General features: G+C 31.7%; 3 protein-coding genes across 13 annotated transcripts; 2 read left to right on the forward strand and 1 right to left on the reverse strand.

Moving 5' to 3' along the window:
- Positions 1-1231: 1231 nt before the first annotated feature.
- On the reverse strand, positions 1232-23387 carry LOC148233504 (lysozyme-like). Of its 10 annotated transcripts, none has more exons than XM_088190883.1 (8): positions 22748-23387; positions 22629-22681; positions 22035-22559; positions 21697-21883; positions 20098-20240; positions 2206-2820; positions 1505-1660; positions 1232-1437 (listed from the first exon to the last, which is right to left on the reverse strand). In XM_088190883.1, exons 6-8 carry the CDS (start codon positions 2339-2341, stop codon positions 1298-1300), a joined length of 432 nt encoding a protein of 143 aa, XP_088047009.1. In that variant the 5' UTR covers positions 2342-2820; positions 20098-20240; positions 21697-21883; positions 22035-22559; positions 22629-22681; positions 22748-23387; the 3' UTR covers positions 1232-1297. The 10 variants fall into 10 exon arrangements, with proteins under 10 accessions (XP_088047009.1, XP_088047002.1, XP_088047001.1 ...); XM_088190876.1 differs by having other exon boundaries at positions 21744-21883; positions 22629-22689; XM_088190875.1 differs by having other exon boundaries at positions 21744-21883; positions 22035-22378; positions 22470-22559; positions 22629-23387.
- LOC148233505 (delta-sarcoglycan-like) lies at positions 3283-7704 on the forward strand. Of its 2 annotated transcripts, none has more exons than XM_088190872.1 (5): positions 3283-3881; positions 6427-6616; positions 6930-7122; positions 7198-7315; positions 7376-7704. In XM_088190872.1, exons 1-5 carry the CDS (start codon positions 3660-3662, stop codon positions 7574-7576), a joined length of 924 nt encoding a protein of 307 aa, XP_088046998.1. In that variant the 5' UTR covers positions 3283-3659; the 3' UTR covers positions 7577-7704. The 2 variants fall into 2 exon arrangements, 1 of the variants encoding a protein (XP_088046998.1); XR_015810532.1 differs by having other exon boundaries at positions 3406-3881; positions 6930-7126; positions 7376-7668.
- Positions 8310-12766, forward strand: LOC148233506 (uncharacterized). Its single transcript, XM_088190868.1, has 5 exons — positions 8310-11358; positions 11430-11678; positions 11741-12048; positions 12113-12508; positions 12574-12766. Exons 1-5 carry the CDS (start codon positions 11276-11278, stop codon positions 12711-12713), a joined length of 1176 nt encoding a protein of 391 aa, XP_088046994.1. The 5' UTR covers positions 8310-11275; the 3' UTR covers positions 12714-12766.
- Positions 23388-24173: the final 786 nt, after the last annotated feature.

Consider the following 24173-nt stretch of genomic DNA (forward strand, 5'->3'; position numbering starts at 1 on the left):
TTCGAGTTAATTTTATCGCGAAATTCGAACGATTTGCATTCTACAATGCCATCAAAGTTTAACTCGTTGAAATCTTTTGTTGCATTTAAATGTTAATAAATGCCTTGAAAATGACGGTGGACGTATAATAGGAAATTTTATGAGGCATGTAATAGAGATTTCCGCCATTGTCGACCGACCATAGGACGAATGAAAGTTTCACATTTCGCATTCAATAAATTCTATAGAATTCAACTATTAAATTATTTCAAAAAACTTGTATTAACTTTCATCATTTAACTACTTCAATTATAAAAAAATGCAGAACCACTGTTAGGTCAGGGTTACTGATATTCAGGTTAAAATTGAGATAATAAACGTATTGCTCGAAAGTGGCTTCAAGATCATGAACTGAACTTTTAAATGAAAGCTATTTTTTCATTTATTTTATTTAATTATTATTGAAAATATTCATTTTTGCATCAAAGCAATCTATTTATTTTTGTATAATAAAAATATTTTCATACTCTTTATGGAAAACATGTCTTATGAATTATTTGGTAACTGCAAGGCGGCACTATTTGGCACTGCTTAAATCATTATAAATTAAGATCCTCGTAGTGTTATCTGCGACTGAAAAATCGAGTGGTCTTCGAAACGGGTTCAACGCTAGACGAGGGTTGACGTGAAGAGGGAAGCGACTGATTCTTAGTCTTCTTTTTCCAAGTCGATGCTTTAGTGTAGCTTTGGCGCAAGCTTGAATAAACTTGTGCGTGTTTCAAATCAGTGATAATTTTTTAATGAAGGTTCCAACTCTAGTTTTTTTTATATTTTGAAGAAGTTGGTTGAAATCACAGAATCACTCATACAACATTATTCAATGAAAATCTTAATTCAGACTTCGTCGCATATTCAATTGTTAAGCACTGAACTAGTCGAAGCGAAACTATCTTTTGTGTGAATGACCTTTAAGTTAATGGTTCAGGTAGTAAAAACCCCCATTACTGATCAAAATTATATGTTTTAAAAAAATATTTGAAAAGAGGTAAATGAAGTGAAGTTACTATTGTTACACTCAATAATACGGAGAAAATGACCAAAGGACAACATATAAATAAAGTACCGTTTGACAAGTTCCACATTTAGCCAATCGTTCAAAGCTTACTTTCATTAGGTTATGACAATTTCCGGTGCAGTCAAAGCATGGTGGAAAATCGATAAGTACATCAATAGAAATGACATAAGAAAAAAAGAGGTGTGCCAATATTTTATTATATATATCATATTTATTTTAATATGATTTTAATATTCAAAATATTTATAAATGACATTCAGATAAATCCGGTAGTTTTTTATTTTTACATTTTTTGGACCATCCATGCCAAGCTCTGAATCCATGCCTTTTGTAAACTTTTTTTGCGCATTTGACAGCTTCTGTTATATCGTCAGTTATAAGACCTATAAACATATTTTTAAATTGTATTTTTTTTTAATTTATACCATATGCTACAAATCTAATACTTACTTTCACAATCGATGTTACAATCATGTCCTTTTTTTCCAGGCATACACCAAAGACCGTCGTTGATTTGGAACAGACCCCAATCGTAAGAACCATTTTTATTTGGACCTCCTTTTTCGTGAGTTTTGAATTTGCTTTCTGAATCTATGAGACATATCCCTGTCAAATAAAAAAATATATAAATTTAGATCAGGCAAAGGTACATTATTTTTTTTATATGCAAATTTTGATTGTTCATAGAATGGATTAGTTATTAGACAGATACAAAACATAAAATATCATTAGAGATAAATCATAATGTTACAATGCAACTTTTAGTTAGTTACCAATTATGTATAATGGGGTAAATATATATAAAAAAAAACTGTAAGATCTTAAAAGTCGCAGACTATTGACATGAAAGTCCTGGGTTCAAATCTCATTTGGATCTTAGTGTTTTATAATTTTTATAATGTCTGACTGATCAAAATTATTAATTATTATATAATTAAATATCGAATCGATCATCACAGATTAGATTTACCTAGATTTTTCTAATCCTTCGAATGAATATTGTTATGATTAATTAAAATCAACTTAAGTCATACATATTAGGAAATAAAAATTATACGTTAACTCATAAATAATATATTATATAAATTCAAGGAAGGATATGTATCTACTATATCCTAAAAAAGTATAAAGTAGTAATAAATATCACTCACAATTACTCATGTCGTCTACGCTCAATCCTTGTCTTTTTAACTCCTTAGCGAGTTCACATTTAGTAAACTCCTTCGCACTCACATTTTGAAATGTTAGCAGTACTATAAAAAACAAACAGCACGCTCTTAACAACATTTTACTTCAAGAATCTGAATCGAAATAACAAATACTAATGATTATTTTCTATATATATATACACAAATTGCGTTATCTTAACGAGTAATGAGAATTTAACACGCGCAATTGTAGTATCGATTTTTTATAATTATATTTTATAATAATAAGTGGCAGCTCGTCATTGTATTGTGACATTGCAGTATTGCAGTACCCCAAAAAAACTAATTAATTTATGTTTAAAACCAATATTTACGGGTTTTAGTGTCCGGGATTTTTTTTTGTTAAGACAAATATAATTGATATTTAATTTGTTGCAGTTGTTCGTGGGTGCATCCGTAGGCTGCAGGTGTCTCCAAAGTGAGTTTGCTCTGGGTTCCAGTGAACGCGAAGAGAGAAGCGGCTGCTTTTGCGATATTCGCTGGTCTAAAACTTAGTCAGCCCCTTCTTGATTGCCATGTCCTTGAACTATGTGGACGACAACGAGCGGCAGTACTGCACTGAAAACCAGAATCACATATTTTTATTTACAAGTAAATTAAAAGACGACCTGTGGCTTTAATAAAATGATTAATGGCGAATTCTGCTGTGATAAACTATTAACATTAAATCTTGCAAGCGTTCTTAAGGAAAGTTTTTAGCGAGGTTATAAAATACATAACACATCTTCTCAGGTTATAAAATACATGTTAGCTATTTTGTTGCTATTGTATATGTAGATGCCATTTTATTTAAAACTGATTTAGGATAATCACAAAGACTTTTTCTAGATATATTGTATTATGAAACTTGCAATAGATGTTTAATAATATTTTTTCTAACAATTCTAAAAATAAATATTTTATATACTAATACCTATTTGAAACAAAAGCTGTTTCGCTCATTGTATCAATCCGAACAGATGGATATGCGGTAGCCACACATTGAGTTTATTTTGGTCCTGTTTCAGACATGTGGAAACTGACCCACCTCCTCATTTCGATACACCCGCTGTTCCCCTCCTGACCTCTCCTCCCCCGTTTCCAAAATCTGTCTGGCCCGTGTGATATTTTAAGTACAAAATTCCTGACCGACTTCACTACGTTCTGTTTAGCGCCGACCGCCATGATAGAGTGAACGATATTGTGAGTGAAAAAAGTAAAAAAAGTGAGAGTGTTTGCAAAGTTTTTATTTTTCGACTCAGACTTCTTCGTATCTGAAGAGCATTATGGTAATGAAGCGAGAACAGGTGCTTGTAATATGAGATTTCTCTCTGTGCTTCATATGAAAGGACAGACGTAGCGTTCCGGATTCATGAATCGTTTAAAAAATATCATATATGAAATATATGTTTTGAAAAATGGCTCCGATTGCTGATAAAGAAAATGATGAGATATCACTTCGAGATGCCAGAAATGAGAATGAAGATTGTTTGCCGGATGTTTCGAGAGATAGACTGAGTTTCGGTATTGAAGGATGGAGGAAAAGGTGCATTTTTGGATTATTGATAGTATTGATTATAATGGTGGTGACAAACTTGGCATTGACGTTGTGGATAATGTCAGTTATGAAAGTACACAAAGTAAGTATATCATTTTATAGTAAATAAACACGATAATATTTTATAAAAAACTTACATTTATCTTATAAAAAAATAATATCTTATGATAAGAATCACTTTGAAAACTTTGCATTATTCTTGTTTATTTTTTAAGATCGTCATATGCTGGACAAGTCTTTAAATAAATGTTTAAGCCATGTACGCAATTTTGTTAACAATGCTTTATATACCAGAAAAATAGACCAATGGTATAAATCAGTGACTAATAATTGAAAGACTTCGAATTTCATATGGACCGTAGTGTTTTCTTTTAATTATAATTTCGATCGATTTTTGCAAATTTGGTTTTCGCAGATTCTCGCGGAAGAATATCGTGAAGATTAAATACATATTAGGTATAAATATTTATCTAATAATAAGCTACTTAGAGAATATAATATGCATATGTTTAAAATAAAATAATCAAAACATTTTATATAGTCTAGTACTTTACAATATCTTTGATAATTTATTTTCCTAGATTTTCCTGACCTCGTGAATTAAAATATAATAAAATCTAAATTGCTAAGGCATTATGCTGGAATTATTAAAATATACGTCACTGATTTACATTCTTCAGTCTATTGTCACACTATTTTCATAGTAATTGATGGTTATGTTTCCCCCGTTGTAACGTATTGGGCTAACGCCTATTATATTGCAACGGAAGATTCACAATAAATAAATTAAATAAAAATATAAACAGATTCACTACATCAACAAATACATAGCATTGTTTTAAGTCTGGACAAAATGAGAGAATATACCTCCTAATAATTATAATAAAAAATATTTATAATTTCAATTAAAAATACTAATTAATAATAATAAAATATTTAAAAAATACATATAGCCCTGTTTTCACAATTTCAGTAGCAAATAAAATCAAATAAATACATCACTGAAATTTATATTCCAATATATATTATAAAATATTTACAAACATATAATAAACCTAATAAAAACATATTTTGATATTATTTAATTTAAAGATTATTTACATAATTTTAGATAATACTTTATATATTTACTATGATTAAAAAAATTAGAGACAATCTTTAATTTTATTTTAATCGATTCAAACTAAAACACCCATCGCCCAGCATGGAAACACGAATCGCCCACTACTGTACAGATTAGGTTGCCGACCACTGAGCTAATCAATTCTTTTTATTTTGACGGTAGAGTATATTGTGTAGCTATTTTCATTTTTAATAAGACTGTCGTGGGCATTGTTCACGCCTGTATTATGTGTGTTTTAAAAGAATAGTTTCTCTCCGAGGGTTTGTTAGTAAAGCGTCTTTATTTTATTAATGATATCTAGAAAAAAAAATTAAATGAACCCCCAAAAAAAATATATGAAAAATAAACCTACAATAATTATTTTGATTTTACTAACAATTCACTATTTTTTTGAAAAACTATAAAATCCCTTAATTTACATATTACTTTATTTTATGTGAGAATACACATATTTTTATTTATAATAATTTCGTCTGTACACATTTGGTTAATATCAGAATAAAAGCACTTTCTGATGTATTTTTTAAAAGAAAAGTCAGTGTTTATATAATTGTGACGCGTGACTTTGATCCTCGCGGAAAGTCTGTCTTATCAATCTTGAAAGATCAGCTAAACACTTATTATTTATTTCGTCTTTATAAATGCTTAGCAATAATATGCTAACTCACGCGTCTGTACGTCACGGATGCCAGCGGTATAAAAAAGTAAAATCTCGCATGGGTTGGTTTTACAGAAAATGGTTTAAATAAATACAAAAAAATTTGGCTAAAAAAATAATAGTATGCTTCATTGTAATGGACTTTGAAGCATATAGTCAATATATATAGAAATAATATATATAACAAAGTGCAAATTTAAAAAAACATATTTTAAATAATAAATTACTTCAGTTACAGTACACACAAAATTATTCATAAACGATCCAACTAGTTATTGATATAAAAAATATATAAAGTTAAATAATTTATATATTTTATAGGTAACATATACCTACAAATATATTTATACTCCATGCATTATTGCAATTACAATTTGTGATAGTCAAATACTGAGATATTTTTTAGCCAAAACCATAAATTTCATAATTATAATTAAATGCCAATTCCATTTAAAAATAGTTTAAAACGTATTATTATTATTAAACGTATGCTATAATCAATTTTATAAATGCAAATAAACGTTATTTTTAAGTATTTTGCCAAAGCTAAAATAAGAATAAAATAAAAATGATAGCAAATTATTTCTACATATATATTCTAATACAAACTATGTATAAAAAGATACATAGAAATGTATCTTTTTATGGCAATTAATTACTATGAAAATTATTTATATGCCCTTTAAAAAATCTTAAATGCATTTTAGAACTTGCAACCTAATGGTAACGGTACATTAAAAATATTAAAAAGCAATATAAATAACAATGTTATGATTATATATGATCTTACCTTCACGTACTTATGAGGTCTGTCCAAGCCAGTAACAACTCCCGTTGCATTTTCAGAACGGAATTGGACCGCTGAAAATTACTTCCGACGGCATTCAGCTATCAGGAGAGGCACTCTTCCTAGACTCGCTGGTCTCATCTTCGATAAAGAGCAGACCGGGCCAGTCTCTGTCGATCGATTCTTTCGATAATTTCACCGTCAGGACAACGGACCGAGACGGAAACGTGGATAATCGGATGTTTTTCGGTAAGAATAAAGAACAAAAGGGAAAACTCAATCAGACAGATGGAGGAAAGAAAAAAAAATCGGTATCTCTTAATGCAAAAGTTTGCTGCTGGATACTAATGGAAGCTCAAATCATGAATATTCCATAGGCTTGGACGCATTTGAAGCACTGCCATTATTAAGATTATTTATTATTTAATTATGCAATTAAAATATTTTGTCGCATTAAGAATAAAGCTATTGAGTAATGCTTGAATCACTTTCATGTGACTGGTTAATAATGTATTCTGACTGTCAATTATACTATTATTATTGAAAACAATTTTTTTTATAGATAAAAATAAACTTGAGATAACCGCAAAAGAATTTTATGTATGGGATCCTCTCGATAATCTACTGTTTTACAGCAACAAAAATGAAGTGAGTATCGGTGCTGAAAACTTCAAAATACAAGGTGATGGAGGAATCACCTTCAATACTTCAGTCTGCACTCCAACTGTCAGATCAGAACCAGGTGATGATTTGACGTAGGTATAATAAATATTATTAATAATAAATAAATTATCACTAAAAAAATTTAAATCTGTATTTTTTTTATATAGATTAGAATCTCCAACTCGTTCCATGGATATTAAAGCACCAATGGGAATAACCATGAACTCCAAAACAATTGAAGCGAACTCAATGACCGATTTCCTGCTGAAATCTAGAGAAGGATCGGTATGATTTAATCTATAATAATATATTAAAACACATATACAAATATTATTTTATTTGTAGATTGTGTTGGATTCTTCAAAGATTCAGATGAGGAATTTGCAAAAAGCAGTGCCTGGTCTGCGAATCTATAGGCAGAGGTCCGAAAATTTAAAACATAAAATATTTCAGCTCTGCTTATGTGCCAGTGGAAGATTGTTTCTAGCAAGTTCAGAGGATCAATGTCAGACGTATGATTCCGTTCATATCTGTGAAGAATCTTAATGTAAAGAATTTTATTATATTTTTATATCAATATCAGGATAAGTATGTGAATAAAATCTGATGCCTATTGTATTTTGGCATTTAAAAAAAAACGTGTATAATATTTACAAGATCAAATAAAAAATAAACTTATGTTTATTTCACACAGAATCACACAGAACCACAAATTAACTATTTTATCCCGATGTTGCGATACTGTATATTCTAGTAAAAGAGACGAGAAGCAGTGATTAAACAAATATGTATATATTATATAATCAATCATTCAGGTCACATTCTCATTCAATTTTTCAGACTATGTCATAAGAATAGATATATAGAGTTCACCCAAATAGTAGTTAAAGCACATAGACAAATATAGCAGATTATTGGTGGCAGCGCGTCAAAAAGTCCGGGAACCGGAAATGAAAGTCAAGAGTTTTAAAAACACTCCCGCCACCCCCTGGTACGACGGAAATTGACGAATAATCAATCGGGAAGTAAGTGGATTACGCGCCAGAGTAATTCGATGATGCGCAAATGGCGACAATCGTGCGAAGGGGGCACGTGTTGTGCAATCAATCACGTGTATTAATTGCTATTAACAGGCACATGGGGCGGAAAATGACGTTTGCTCCTCAATCACAGACATTTCGGCTCAAAGGACAGTGTGACGCGGCACTGATTCTATATGAATACAATATAACATCACAAAACATATTTCTAGCCAAGCGTTTCCAAATTTTAATTTTTTTTTTTGCTTTTGGCGGTAATTCTTGACTTCCAAGAAATGACAAGCAATTCAAATATGAAGAAAAATAAATAAAAAAATGTAAATATATACACTAGTATATTTTTTTAAGTGGATTTATGCCATAGTTTATTGTTCCTATGTAGTATTTAAAAGCCTCTCAATTAAAAACATAAAAAATAATATTTAATATAATCAACTTACAAACAATATTTTCTGCTTTTATTTGCACAATTTTAATTTTAATTCTCACATTTTAAAAGTTGTAAAATCGTTTTATCGCCATAGTAATACGAACGCTTGGTTTTTACCGCATAATGTGAACAGAGCATATAGATGATAATTGTTGTAAATTTATTTGCACAAACAATATAAAATTTATTGAAATATTTTTTTTAGATTTTTAATTTTGCATATAAAAACGATTTAATCGGTCAGTATATAAAACAGTCCTACAGTTGTGTATATTAAATGCTTAAATTTTAATATATGTCCTATTAATATGGCCTAGAACGGCGGTCGCCAAACCGCGGCTCGCGAGCCGCATGCGGATCTAGGGCGTGCGGCTTTTCTTTGGTCAAATTCCTAAGTTTTATAAAAACTAAAGCAAAATTCACAATTTTTGTCATTGTAATATGTACACCTAAATTAAGTTATGTAAAATTGACTGATTATTGAGTAATTACTATAGATGAGTCTTGCGACATAAAGGACACTCAAATTTTATTCGCTATTTAACATCTGGAGGTTCTTAAGAATACGTTTGGAATTATTGCCTGTTTTATATTTTATAAAAATTGTTAATTCCTGCAATATAATAAAATTTAGACAATTGTTTGTTTTAACGATATACATAGTTATTGTGCAGCACCCTGAATTGCACAATAGCCACGCAGATCTTTATATTCAAACCCCTATTCTTTATAAATCTTGAAACAAAACTAATAAACTGAAAATAAATAAGCATTGTTTGAACTCTCCTTTGTAATTATGAGACGGTCGACTAACATTAGGCCTTAATAATATTTTTTTAAATAGACATGATTTTGGATATGGAGTTAGACCCTGATGCGATTAGCTCGTAAATGTCCTAGATATTTTATTTGTCCATAATTCTCTGATTAAACATTATAAAAATGTGACACTGACACAAATTACGCATCAAGTACTCGAGAGACTCTCAAGACTAATTTGACTCTGTTTTATTTACACGGTTGAACTAAATTATATATTTTTTACAATAAACTGATTACTAATTTCAACTATTCAGAATCGCTACGTTGCGATACAAATATAAAATTATTTGTTTTAATAAATTTTACGATCTAACGCTAAAATTTCCTCTCCAACGCAATCAATGCTTTTAATTGTGTACTTGCATTGGTCAAATAACAAAGGTAGTTGACCGTTTTAATTAATACATTAAAACAGTTTTACCAAATAGGTTGCAAAACCACTGGTTTTGAGCAATTCACTTGTAACTCGAAAATATTTTTTTATGTATTAGATTACAGCACCATTAAATTCAATCATAATTGGGAAAAAAAGCCAATGAAAAAGTCACTGATATCAAATCATTTACTAGTATAAAAATCACTTCTTAATTAAATTGATTGAACTTGAGCTTACAACAGTCTTTTAACTTCAATCGTCACATTTGGTTCAATCAGATCTTCATCCAATTCGCCAAGATTTGAATTGATCAAAATATTTTACGATGCAAAGCCATAAAAAATAATTATTATATTTTTGTAATTTGCACGCATATATTGATATCATACCTTCATAATAATCAATGCAAATATGCCTTTTGATAATGACCAATGTTACAGTGGCGGACGTAAATTAATAATATTAAAAAATAGCGATTAAAATGATCAAGTCAAATTGCACATCTTATAAAATATTTTCGAGCTTATTACATTTAATGAATTTATGGATATGATGTCGAGTCCTATTAAAAGCTTATTTCATAACCCTCCAATAGCTTAAATGTGCTTGAGCACATTTTAAGAACATAAACACTCATCGAACGGACACACGTGACTCGCCTCGAAACCTCTTTCAAACGACACGTGATCACGTAAAACGTACACGTAAACATTTACGAACGCCACACATATGCACACATTTACCACGCGACCTTTAATTATTAAAAGTTAAATGTTATTTATGATAAAGACGCTTTTTATATAATATATTAAACAAGGGGTAGCTCGTAAATTTACCCTATGTAATTGCTCAATTGTTTTTACCCCATCGAATGTATATTTACGTTGTGTGTGTATGTACATGGTGGTTGTCTGATTGTGAAATATGAGTCGGAGACTTGCGCAGGTTTTGCTCTGCAATATATATAGCCTCTTGGCGGTCGTTTAAAAATCTGAATATCGGAAAGTTCGACGCGAAACGGTAGCTAAGTGTATATGTAAATTCACAGGGCCTTGTGCAGTAAACCTGTAGGAGATACTTGTTTAAAAAGTTAATTTTATTATATGTATTGAACTTGAAAATCAAACAGGTTATGCTTTAAATATGTATAGCGAGCTTATTACGGAGCTGGATGGTCCGAGTCATATTATAATACTGTCGTTCCATCCGAAATTACGATTCTAGAACAATCATAATATTTCTCGAATATATTATTCATGCTTCTAAACGTAAAAGATAAAATTTATTTTCCATTTTACTTTTATAAAAGCATTTTATCATTCATTTAATTTATTGAATGAATAAACACATTATTTATAACACAAATGGTTCAAGGCTTCGAAAATGTGCACTGCCGCATCAATTTAACATCATAAACAACCTGATTACTATTTCTAAATGATAACACATTGATAAGAAACAGTTTAAAAAAACAACTCAACTTCAAAACAAATATAATACAGCTATAAATATAGTTGTTGAAATAAATTCAAATCCATTCTTCTTCGAACCATTGGTCAAGATAGAATTCTTTAAAAATGGCCACTAAGAAGTTCAGAGACATCTCACCATACTCTCAACCCAAACAAGTACCACCATCTGAAGACTACCTCTACAATCAGTAAGTTCTATAATAGATCTGTAACATATTATATTTTGTCAGCTTGTTTATTTATTAATTGATTTTATTAGATATGTCAAAAATGTAACTCAAGACTCGACCAGATCGCCAAATAAAAAACCTATTGGAATTGCTATTTTTGGTTTAGGAAGAGCTGGCTCTATACATCTATCCAATATAGTCAGAAATCCAAGAGTCAAACTCTTGTACATTGTGGATAATGAGACTGAAAAATGGAATAAGATCAAGTCTTATTGGAACATCGAGCATGTCGGGTTTTTAACATCCGATCAAGACGCGCACGTCTATTCTGATCCTGCGTAAGATTTATAAATATATATATTTTAATAAGGCTCATTTTGACATTATAATATACTTATAGAGTTGATGCTGTAGTCGTAGCATCTCCAACGTTCACCCATGAGAAGATTGTTACAAAAGCACTCCAAGCCAAAAAGGCAGTTTTTTGTGAAAAACCCATAGCTGAGAGCATTGAAGCATCTGAGAGATGCTACCATTTAGCTGAGAAGCTTAACAAGCCATTGTTCAGCGCCTTCAATCGCAGATTTGATCCATCTTACAGCTCCGTAAAAGATAGGGTGAGAAGAGGTGAAGTTGGACATATTCAAATGTTGAAAGTCACCGCTAGAGATTCGCCAACTCCAACTATCGATTACTTAAAATCTTCTGGTGATTATTAAAAAATGTTTAAACGATTAATTATATTTATTATTTTGTATATATATAATTTCAGGTGGAATTTTTCATGATTGTATCGTCCATGATATTGATATGAGTACTTGGATCATTGGAGAGTTGCCTACTAGAGTCCAAGCTACAGCTTTTGCTCACATTCCTGAGGTCAAAGCCATCAATGACTTTGATAGTGTGGCTATAATGTTGACTTTCCCTAGTGGTACCATAGCTATGCTGGAGAATAATAGGCATTCAAATTATGGATATGATCAAAGATTAGAGGTATTCGGAGCTAGAGGTATGATCAAAGCTGAAAATGAAAGACCTATACATTCCAATGAAGTACAATTGGGATATTCTGGATGCACTGTAGCTCCGATTTGGTACTCCTTTGCATCTCGGTTCATGAGGGCTTATACTTTGGAGATGGAACATTTCTTAGATGTTGTTGATGGTACGTTCATATGAAGCGTTATCAATGCTTATTATTGTAATATATTTATATAATTGTATGTCTAGGTCAAGTTGCTTCTATGGTCAAAGGCTATCAGACTTTGGCTGTTAGCAAGATAGCCACTGCGGCTGAAGAGAGCGCTCGCACTGGGAAAACTGTTGAGATCAACTGGACAAAAGAAGAGCTAACTAGAGCTTACTCTTAAACCAAATAATATAATATATATAGATTAGATAAAATATAGTAGATGCATCATAATTTGTTTTACTATCGTACACATCGAACATGTATCTAGCAACATAAATATGCTCTAAAAAAATCGCAATAGAATATTCTGGTAAAAAATCATATACTGAGTTTTTAATAAGACAGACAGACAACAGAAGAAAAAACTACAAAGTTATGGTAAATATTCATTTAGTTGTATAAAAAGTACTTGTCACAAAAAGTCACGTTATCTCACATTCTAAAACAGAAGTACTATCTTAATAATTATATGTTCTTGCACTTTTATATGGTTTTTACTAATAAACTACTATCTTAATGTCACATTATTTTTATAAATTTCTATTAAAATTAATCTATAAATATATTATTATATATGTGTATAGAAAATTTTAATATTTTATAAGCTATCTTAAATCACATTTATTTGCTCTAAAATAATTTCTCAAATATTTTTATTTTTAACCATAGATATTTTTATATCCACCTAATCGATTTAGGCGCTTAAGAAATTTTTTGTTGTATTTTATAAAGTCGAACAGTATATTTTTTAAAAAGTTTCTTTGGCAATATTTCACGAATTCTATTATTAAAATGTATTCTTTCCTTAAAACTTGTTTTATTGTATTTTTTATGATCAAGTGCATCTGTGGTAATAATTTACAAGATATTTTTACTATTAAATCCTCCTCAGTTGCACGTTAGCCTCGGTTATGTAAAGACAACCCTAAAATCATGGAGAGATCTAAACAAATGTAGATCACGGTAAAATCTAAAATAATAGCATATCTCTAAGAAAAGGTTTAAATTCTAGAGAAAGCGTGAAGAGTGGGATTTAGTGCTTCTGCTATTCGAAAATTTAATAAAAAATATTGCGAAACAGGAATTCTAGAGAGGGTGTAATGATGACGTCTGCCTGAGAAGACCACAGAATAAAGAATATCGATTCAAAACTGCTGCTGAAATACAAGCAGAATTGCAATCTACTTCAAACTCGAATATTTCGAGACATACAGTGAATAGACGTTTGGTTGAAGCTGGATTTAAAGCACAAAACCCATAAAAAATTACTATATACTGAAAAAATGAAAAAGAATTGCATTGAATGGGCAAAAGCTCATCGCCATTGGACCGTCGAAGATTGGAGAAAATTGGCTTTCTCCGACGAATCCAAATTAAATCTGTTTGGAGCAGATGGTACGCGACCGTGCGCCGTAAAAAAAAGTGAAAGATATCATCCCTTATGCATTAATCAATTCAACAAGCACTCACCCTGTGTGATGATCTAGGGATGCATGACAGCTTATGGATTGGGCTCTGTAAATTTCATTCATGGCATCATGAATGCAAAAATATATTAATTAGTTGTATAAAACGACTTTATTCCAACCCTTGAAGAACTTTCCCAACACACTGCTGAACCCATTTTTCTAAACGATTCTGCGCCATGCCCTCGAGCTTGTTCTGTGAGTCCAATTATAGTTTTTACATTTAAGCTTTCACTAAATTTATCCTCAATATATATATTACACAATTCAAAAATTTAATAGGAATCACATTATTAACATGGCCAGGAAATAGCCCTGAACCAAATTACAAATTCATAGGCAATCATAAAACAGCAATAGAACCAAAAAAAAGGTCACGCGCATGTGCTGAGTAGGAGGCTCGCCATTATGCACTTGCTGAGACGACGGAAAAAATACACTTTTCCCAGAATTGACGCTATTGTACAATCCTAATTCTACAATACCCGTATTTTTTAACAGTACTAACGGAAAACGTAAGTTAACAATTATAAATATCTATTATGAATTCTCGTTTATTTATTACTCATACTAAGACCAGAAAAAGTGTGCGGTATTTTGTGGTGCAAACGTTTATTAAGTATAAAGTTTTTGATTATGAGTTATTTTTACTCCCAATATTTATGAAATTATGCAAAAATGAGTATATACACATGTTTTTGCGTATCGAAAATCGATTTTTTGGGTCGATTCAGTCCCTTCAGCATGCTCCACTTGGTGTGAATTTGCCTAAAAATGAAATCGAAAGCGAAGTAGTGGTAATGAATAAAGTATATTCTATATGAAAATATTTCAGTTCAACCGTGGTTGTGCTTATATACCCTTGAATATAAAAAAAGAGCAAGTCCTTTCAGTTCCTGATCTTTTGGGCAATTCAGGGCAGAAACAGACTTTTGCTATTGTCTAATAACGATGTGGTTAAATTGTATCTGTGTTTGAAATTAAAAAAGCTGTAACATTAGCAATGATTTAATTTTATAGAATGCAGGTCTGATAAGCTTTTTATATCTTTCGTGAGATTTGCAACGAATTTCATCGCATGGTGAATTGAAAATTTGTATTTGTTCTTCTATTTTTTTGCGAATATTTTTAGGCACCGACTATCTCAATATGCACTAATCGCTTAATTAAAGTTTTAACAACGCAGACAAAATTATTTTTGAAACGTTAAACAATTTCGTTGCAACGATTTAGGGTGATCCTGACAGAAACTATTATTAAATTTTGTTTTATAACCTAATTATTAAAAAAAATCACAGCAATAAATGAGGATTGATAATTCAAATATTTCTCATATTTTACAACACAAAATTTGTTAAGCTTTGGTGTCAAAGTAAGTATAAATAAACAAATATTACTACAATTTTGACCACTTCAATGTAGTATGTATACATTTAATATTAAATTTATATATTTTTGTCGAAAGTGTATAGATCCATTTCGTTGGCATAATACATTCATTACACAAGGAAAAACGCGGAAAACGATGCAAGTATAAGAAGCTTAACGTTGATGAAGTCTCCTATATACCTCCTTTTATAAGCCTCTAACTTGGTGTTCATATTTCTCATGGTTCCATAATAATGGCAAATGCCTCACGGTGTATATAAGCGGTACGTTTCTATTTATATAATCTACTTAATAGATATTGTATCAACAAATGATACTATAATTATATATTTATAAGAAATTAATTATTTAACGAATGTTAAGCTTAGATTTTTATAATAAATGTGGGGTTATTAGAATACAATGTATTTTTTTATCAATTAAATATGTTGGCACACTTCTTTGATAACATTTTAATTATTAAAATATTTTTTTTATAGACAAGAAATAATTATTTATCAAAACATGATTGCCATTTATTAATACAATATTTTAATTTCAATCGAACGAACTTTGTGAAAGCGATTCTTAGAATACAATTGGCTTATTCTTTTTCATAGCAGAAGAGAATCACTCCACTTTCAAATAGCATTGTTTTCTGTTCTAACCATAGAATCTAATTTCGATGTTTATTTATTGTATTTGAAGTAGTAGATGGAAACAACTCGAACCAATTGAGCAGTGAGCTGCTGCAGAGTAACAATCTCGTGACCAAACGGCAGGCAAAAGCAAACAGTAATCAGGTGCGACAACACACGGCACGGCAAGGAGCCAAACCATTTTGAGGTATTAGCGACCGTCTTTGTTTGAGGACAGCTAGTGATTTGTTCGTCGTCCCTAGAGACACCCGGTCCTTTCGGAGCCAATCTGTAATGTTTGTCCCACAACTTGGTGGTCAAGACACTTATTTCATTACCAATCTGCACGCAACAGATGGTTATTTATAAATACCAGTGCAGCATTATTTTTATATATAAATCGAATGAGATGAATTTGGTCGATTCGCCAGAATTTCTATTTATAAATCGTCCCACATCTCTCCTGCTCGCTGCGCTTTTGGAATTATACTATTTTTAAGTCCGTGTGACACATATCGGTTGCTACAGTCAAATTGCCCGTTACGTTGTGAAAAGGAGATTGTAATGGGTCATACAATTAAGGGCCATATATGCCTTAATGATATTTAAAACATCACACTTATTTTTTAAAAGTTTTTTGTCGTTAACATATATATATCGTATACACAGATTTTGAAAAAGCATTTGATAAAGTTAACCATGCCTTACTTGTAAAAAAGTTATCTAATTTTGGGTTTTCTGAAGATCTCATAAATCTATTCTCAAATTACTTGACCAATAGATATCAATTCGTCAAGTATAATAACTCCTTTTCAGAACGATATAAGACCCCTACTGGAGTACCTCAAGGATTCAATTTGGGTCCATTGTTTTTATTGTTCATTAATGACATAGAAACAGCAATAGAGCATTCAGATTTTTTATTATATGCAGATGACTTGAAAATTTACAAGAAAATGCATTCGATTTCTGATTCTCTCGACCTACAGGAGGATCTCAACTCTATATGGAAATGGGCTTGCTATAACCAATTGCCTTTCAGTGTAAAGAAATGTCACACAATTTCATTTTCAAGGTCATTAACGCCGGCAAAATATTCATACCATCTAGGCGGATATTTTCTGGAAAGGTTTTCTTCAACTAAGGATTTAGGAGTGACTTTCGAAGAATGTTGGAAATTTAGCCAGCACATTGCAGAGACTCATAGCAAATCCTTAAAAATGCTCGGTTTTGTCTTGAGAAATGCGCGTTACTTCAGGAATACTTTAGTATTGCGCACTCTTTATGATACTCTAGTCCGCAGCATACTAGAAACTAGCTCCATCATTTGGATCCCAGGCGTAATGAATCAATGTAATGAATTGAAGCTGGAAAAAGTACAACGTAAATTTCTTCGATATTTATACTTGAAGGAATACGGGTATTATCCGTTCTAGTTTCCCAGTGCTTTTATTTTAGGAGCCCTGGGATACGTTTCTTTGTCGACTCTCAGAAGTGTTTATGTAATTAAACACTTCTGGAAATTGCTCAAGGGCATCGTAGACAATCCTTCAGTGCTCGAGCAGCTTCAAATGTGGGCTCCTGAAGGTGGTTATAGTTCTCGGTCGCGTCCACTATTCTTACCTGTTAAGTCTAGAACTGGAGCACTTGCCAACTCTTCTCTGGCCAAGGCTATTTATCAGCTCAATTCTGTCCATAGTAATATTGACATTTTCTCTTGCACATATGGAGCTTTGGTTCAGTTCGTATGGGACAATGCACACCTGTTGAGGTGATTTGTGTCTGTTGTTTTGTCTTGTTTATATTTGTATGTATTATGATGTATTAGTACTTTTGACTATCGTGACGCATTGGGTTTGACTGTCAGGTCACGATGGTTATAATTTTAATAAATAAATAAATATGTATATATTTATAAGAATACCGTTTATTTATCTAAGGTTTAACGTACAAGACTAATTTTGTAGCTGACCACTTTAATAACCACTCTGGTGGTATCTATAATTTAGAGATTTGGGTGACTCAGCAAAAATGTTATTAATGAGTCATCTCTTATCTGTTCTACTCGCTACGCAACTAGAATGATGTTATTTTTCGGCTATATGAAACGTCGTAAATTAAGATTGTGAGTCCTCTCTAGCGTTTGAAGGCTCTCTGAGGGTTTAGTTTATTTTCTCCGATGAATTTGTATTTATACAATAATTCTGATTCTTCAAACACGATAGAAATTCAAAAACACTACGATTCATAAGGAATTAATAGGATTTTTAGGTTATATTCATACACTTATATAACCTACATATCGTGCTGAATAGAATTCCGTTGTATTTTTTGTAAAATTGGTTTCAAACTTTTACCCTATTTTTTTGTTCGATTTAACTGAAAATTATTTTAAGAGATAGGTGCATTTAAATAGATACTTTGTTCCATAAAACGAATTGGTTGTGCATTAAAATTAGTTTTTTCTCGAGAATTTCTCGAGAAAAGTGTTAAATTGAGATTTTCCTTTTCTCGAAAAAATTTATAAAGCATTTTTAATTAATAAAATTATTATATGCATACTTCTTGAATGGTATTAATAGGTGTCTGGGAATGACAAAAAATTGTTTACCAAATTTTGTAACACTCGAACTCATCTTATTTTTGTTTAAGTAATAAAAAAAGACACTCAGATAAGAAATCTTTCTGAAGGTGCTCGTACCAGAAGTTTGAAAATATGCATTCTTTCTCAGAAGATCAAAAGTATTTGAATGAGCAACAATTATTTTGCATTTTCTATTACTCTAACCGGCCGGCGGATTTATCTTTGCTTTGGTGATTTAAGAATCTGTTCCGATAATAAAAAATTACGCATAGAATGCGAAAGAACGCAAAACAATTTAGATATATTTTTTCCATAATCCAAAACGGTTTTTTTGTATTGTTTTTGTAAAGTAGCAACAGTTGTTATTGACAATTTGCACATGATTGTAATTATACATTTTTTTATTGAAAAAATATTTTTAGCGCTTAATAATATTTCCTAAAACTGATGTTACTTTTTAGTACGAATTTATAATGACGCAATTGTCTCAATGAGATAACGATGTGTTGTGGTCACGCTTAACTGATTTATATTTATTACGCTTTTAACACGTATTTGCGACAAGTCTTTTCTCGCGAAAGGTGATCCTGACAATATTTTCTATTTGACTCAAATGTACGCATTTGATAAATATTAATATGACACAAAGCTATTATTTTTAAGAACAAAGTTTATATTTAATTACTCTAAAATGTTAAATCAACTGTGAGAGTCTATTTATTAACTTAAAAGTGACATTAATGCAATTACAACGCTACTTTAACGATAATAGATTTTAAATGCATTAATACCAATATCATATTAGCTCAAATACACTATTTTAGAGTTGTGACTTTATTACATTCGACGGGCAATAAATCTTGTTGTTGGAAAGCATCGATCGTCACGGGTGGACAACGGTTCATTATCAATTCAACACATCTGCATATATTTGAATGATGTGATTGAGGATCCGTGGAGATTTTCATTTCGTTTTGGGATTTAATTGCAATGCGACATTTACGCGAGGGATACGTTTAGTGACATAAAAAAATAAAACCACTAGCTTGTTAAATAGCACAAAGAAAATAAATAATTGAGTGGTTCACCTTTCTGCCTTTCCCATACGTGTTACAAAAAATAAAATAAAAAGGCGTTACGTGTCATTGTGCATACAAGTAGCAAGTAAACTTATAGTGTGTTTGTACAACTGTATACATAAGATGATTCATATTACAATTAATGGAAATCATTACATATTTTAATACATTTTTTTATAAATATTGACACGCCGTGACACGCATACACATGATTTCAATTTAACGTGATTCATAAGGCAATGAATATGTAGTGAAGCTGTTTAGTATGTAAAATGTCGATGTGCTCCTGTCGCTAATTGAATTTCAGTTTGTACGCTTCCCTTCCCCTACCACCACCCCCTGCGAATTTTTGCTGCATGTGCATCATATTCCATTTTAAATGCGAACCGTGACCAAAATAATAAAAAAAATCAAAAAGTCCACTCACTCGTTTTTTATACGTTTTGCTTTAACCCACTAGAATTGAACCTGGAAAAGGTTCCGCAATTTCTTTCGATCATAAGCTTCATCTTCCCAATAGCTGTGTTCCTCAAAAGCCTAGCAGAAACCCACATAGACTACGTTCAACTCCTGTAACAGAATATTTCAAACCCATTAAAATCTTATGTTTATTATATAAATAACAATATATAAAAAATATACGTAAAATTAAGTTAAATGTGTATTTATATGTAACAGTAAATCTTAATATTATTTGTAGTAGTATAAACATATTTTCACTAGTAGAAATATATATCTACCGGTACAAACATATTCGGATATGCTAGTAAAAATATATTTTTACTGGTAATATATATTAAAATTAAATATGTATTGTTTGAAAGAGATATGAGATATTTATCTATTGATTGGTATTTATTTATTTTTTAATATACATATTAATAATTTATATTTTTCATAAATACAAATCGAGTTCCATTAGCAGTCGTTTACCGTAGGTCTACGATCTGTTTACCTTGCCGATGATTAAACAAGGCTAATCCCAGGCAATTAGACCAAACGAATTTCCCCGTAGACCATCGTCGCATTACTCCTACGCCCCTACCCTGGTCGTCTTGTGTAGGTAGACATACAATTGTTGCTCAACCGCCCAGGGCTGCTCTCTGGGGGCATTATCGTCGTAATAAATAATATCCGATTGATTCGACAACTATTGTTTTTTTTTGTCTTTTTCCATTCACGATTTTCAATTAAATTTAGAAATAGCAGGTTAAAAGGTTATTGCAATTCAAATTTAAGTGATAAACAAGAAGGTGTATTGGAAGAACACGACTGAATTGATGATGCCGAATTTCTTAGAGAAGCCCAGTTATTGTTACGTTTCGCTAATTTTCCTAAGAAACCTTTCTAAGAATATGCGTATCTTGGCCTACATAATTTATGATTTATATTTTTTTTAATTACGCACCTTCTTTTGCCATGCAAAAAAATTTGCGCGCTCCGGTGATGTACACTCAGTGTACATGTGAAAATTAGTGTTTAAAATTATAAAAACTAGTATATTAAAACGAAATTGTCAAAGTTAAAGCGTAACAATAAACATTGGACATTGCAATGCTGAAATAGTATTGAAAAATCAAGTTGTGAACCTCTGTAGGAAGTAAATATACACTAAAACACATATGTTTGAATGTATTAATGAATTGATACCTGGCTTTGTTGACAGAATATTTATCATGGCAATTAAAAATATATTAAAAAATAGTATCAATCTATAAAGTATAGAGAGATTATAGGTTTGGAAATGTCATAACATCGTAATTTTAGAAGAAACGTTAAAAGAAAATGTATATAAATATTCAGTTTAATTTATATGCCACACAAAATATATAATTTTAAATGGCGAAGAGAGCCGACAAGATAAGAGATGACTTATCAATTAAAAAACTGTTTATATATTTATTTGTTTAAATTTAATTAAAACAATCGCGACCTTTCAGGTTACCTTGTCACGGTGATAATTATTTTAATTCACAGAAAAATAAAAAGATAAAAAATAATAAATAATAAAAAGCAAATTACGAACCATACCAGCTCATTGTAGATAAAATTAAACATATTAATGTTCAATACCAACATATGAAGGAGCTGGATGGCGACAGTAATAGGCGAGTCGGCTAGTGCGGACGTCCCGGCTATAATGGTCACCAGAAGAGGACGCGATCGTGCTTTTCGAAGACATTCCGAAACTCAAATTTATTTTTTATGTGTTCCTAAAACGTAAAAATAATTTTAATTTTAAACTGAAAAGACATGGGACAATTCCAAGTTACGCTAGATATTTATTGATATCACTTTAAAAACATATATAATATTGAATTACTACGAGAACTTTATACTCGTGCAAAAAATGTATCTAATAACTTTTTTGGCACAGCTCTTTGGCAGTGTGGTCCCCGCCATATTCGGGGCGAGAATTTAATTATCACCCGGTGCAGTTGGTCTTGTAGTAGTAGTTATCCGGCGGAGGATATTTATTTGCTCGCTATATCGGAATGTTGGCGGCGCTTAAACAACGGCTGATATATTTGCTATCCGCTCTTATTCTGTTTACCCGCTGATCGTTCGGCGGATGTACACGTCGCTAACGACCCGGTCTAGGGGTGGCACCCACCCCTAGATAAGACATGCTAGTGTGGAAATGAAACTATAGACTCGCGTCTTGTGGTCAAAGAGACCGCTCAGTAGTGGTCTTGAACGACCATGTGCTGTACAATGCAGAGGATTTCCGATTCAATATTTATTCTCCAGAAAAATACAATTTTGGGATCAGAGAGAAATGATATATATCATACTTACATAACACCTATGAAAATATTGTTATGTATTGTGACACTTCATCGCTTGTTCAGTGTTAAAAATACTATTTGATATTTTCTCTGTGTGTATCTAAAAAATAAATTTAACAAGCAGTTAGAAATTAAGCAAACTTCGCACCCTGCCATTTTAAGTACATACTGCAGGTACAACGCTGTTGCGAGATTTTTTACGTCACGTATACTCTAACAGTGCTGCAACACTTAATATATTTCATCAAGGAAGGTCGCAACCTAATAACAGTTAGCCTCCTCACACACCTAACAATCAAGTTTTCTCGAACATTAAAACGTATCATTAGAACTTAGAGTGCGTAAATTTCGTCACAATACTTCTCAGTCCTCTGTAACGACTGCGAAATATTTCATTTCTCGTAATCCTCATGCAAATTCATGTTTCCGGCGAGGAAATGAGAAACGCTCTCTCTCTCTCACCGCCCACCTGGGGGCGCTCGAGGTGAGCAACCGCCCCAGGGAAGGGCCCGCGCCCTAGTGACGACACTCACCGGTGACGAATGGGACGAACTAATGAGAAAGCTAGACATTCCTGTCGGCGGATACGGACTTCGACAACAGACTTATTAAAACGGGCCGAGATTAAGCCAGAGATACGTGCAGTAAATTTAAGGGTTAACAAGTGACAACGTTTAACTGCTACTTTATTATCAACGTTTTTTCATATAATCTAACTCACTTACGCAATTACAGTATGCACATTCTCGAGGAAATTATTTTGCGAGTATTCAGCTTAAAAGTATTATAAACTCATCGGCGACCCCGACTTACAGTCCGAGTTTAGTTTATCACTGGCAGAGTGTAGCGTTTAAAACAGATGAGGCAATAAGATAATCGCTAAATTGAGGGTCAGTTAATCGGTTCTGCCGTTTTATGTCCGTGTACCTTCCGCCGAGGATTAAACCCTACCGCGGTTCAAAGGGGCGAAATCGGAAGCGGAAGCGAAAGTATTTACCGTTTATAGAGTACGCCCATTCTGCCTCGTATAAATGCAGATGAGGAAGGCGTTGATCTGTTTGTGTTATTCGTCTTGGAGCGAACGTCAACCTGCCAAGGATATTGCCTAGTTGCTTGGCAATATTCACCTTAGGAATATATTCACCTACTGACAAGTCAAGCTAGACAATATATATTTACTATTGAACTAATGCTGTTATTTTCTACTAATGAACAAAAAAATATTCATTCAAACAAAGGAATACGAAATTTAATACAAACATATTTGGGTCTTCATGCAAATATTTTTTTTAAATCCGTAAATCTTATTTGTTGAATATGATATCTTTATGGCATATAACTACGAAAGCAACGGTGACCATCTTGCTTGAAAGCAAAAACGGAGAATAAAATTAATGGTCATAGTAGAGGAATAACCTAAGTAGTTAATCTGGGAAGGATAACAAAGTAGAATAATATCATTACTTTTAGTCTAAGAGAGCCGAAATATCGGTCCATCCTACCAGTGAAAAAAATCCCACTGGCTGATATTTCAGCGCAATTTTTTTTAAATTTAATATAACATGTTCGATGTGTTTGTACGATATGCGCGACGTGTGAGCATAAAAGAATACATTTGCTTTCTCAGGCAAATCTAATGCTTGCACTTCACTCTCTGGAAGTTGTCCGAATCAAAGTTCAAAGTTACAACTGAAGTCGGCCGAGACCTACGACT

This window comes from Plectrocnemia conspersa, unplaced genomic scaffold, assembly GCF_051122295.1.
Source record: "Plectrocnemia conspersa isolate PC_06_02 unplaced genomic scaffold, ASM5112229v1 ptg000008l, whole genome shotgun sequence".
NCBI classification, from domain to species: Eukaryota; Metazoa; Arthropoda; class Insecta; order Trichoptera; family Polycentropodidae; genus Plectrocnemia; species Plectrocnemia conspersa.

Bases quoted from the DNA above. Each gene is read 5' to 3' on its own strand.
- LOC148233505 (XM_088190872.1), top strand. From the start codon at position 3,660: ATGGCTCCGATTGCTGATAAAGAAAATGATGAGATATCACTTCGAGAT. The intron at 3,882-6,426 runs GTAAGTATATCA...TTGCATTTTCAG, and splicing joins CAGTTATGAAAGTACACAAA to AACGGAATTGGACCGCTGAA. The intron at 7,123-7,197 runs GTAGGTATAATA...TTTTTTATATAG, and splicing joins GAACCAGGTGATGATTTGAC to ATTAGAATCTCCAACTCGTT.
- LOC148233504 (XM_088190883.1), bottom strand. From the start codon at position 2,341: ATGTTGTTAAGAGCGTGCTGTTTGTTTTTTATAGTACTGCTAACATTT. The intron at 1,661-2,205 runs GTGAGTGATATT...TTTATTTGACAG, and splicing joins CGTAGACGACATGAGTAATT to GGATATGTCTCATAGATTCA. The intron at 1,438-1,504 runs GTAAGTATTAGA...ATATGTTTATAG, and splicing joins TTGTAACATCGATTGTGAAA to GTCTTATAACTGACGATATA.
- LOC148233506 (XM_088190868.1), top strand. From the start codon at position 11,276: ATGGCCACTAAGAAGTTCAGAGACATCTCACCATACTCTCAACCCAAA. The intron at 11,679-11,740 runs GTAAGATTTATA...ATATACTTATAG, and splicing joins CACGTCTATTCTGATCCTGC to AGTTGATGCTGTAGTCGTAG. The intron at 12,509-12,573 runs GTACGTTCATAT...TTGTATGTCTAG, and splicing joins TTTCTTAGATGTTGTTGATG to GTCAAGTTGCTTCTATGGTC.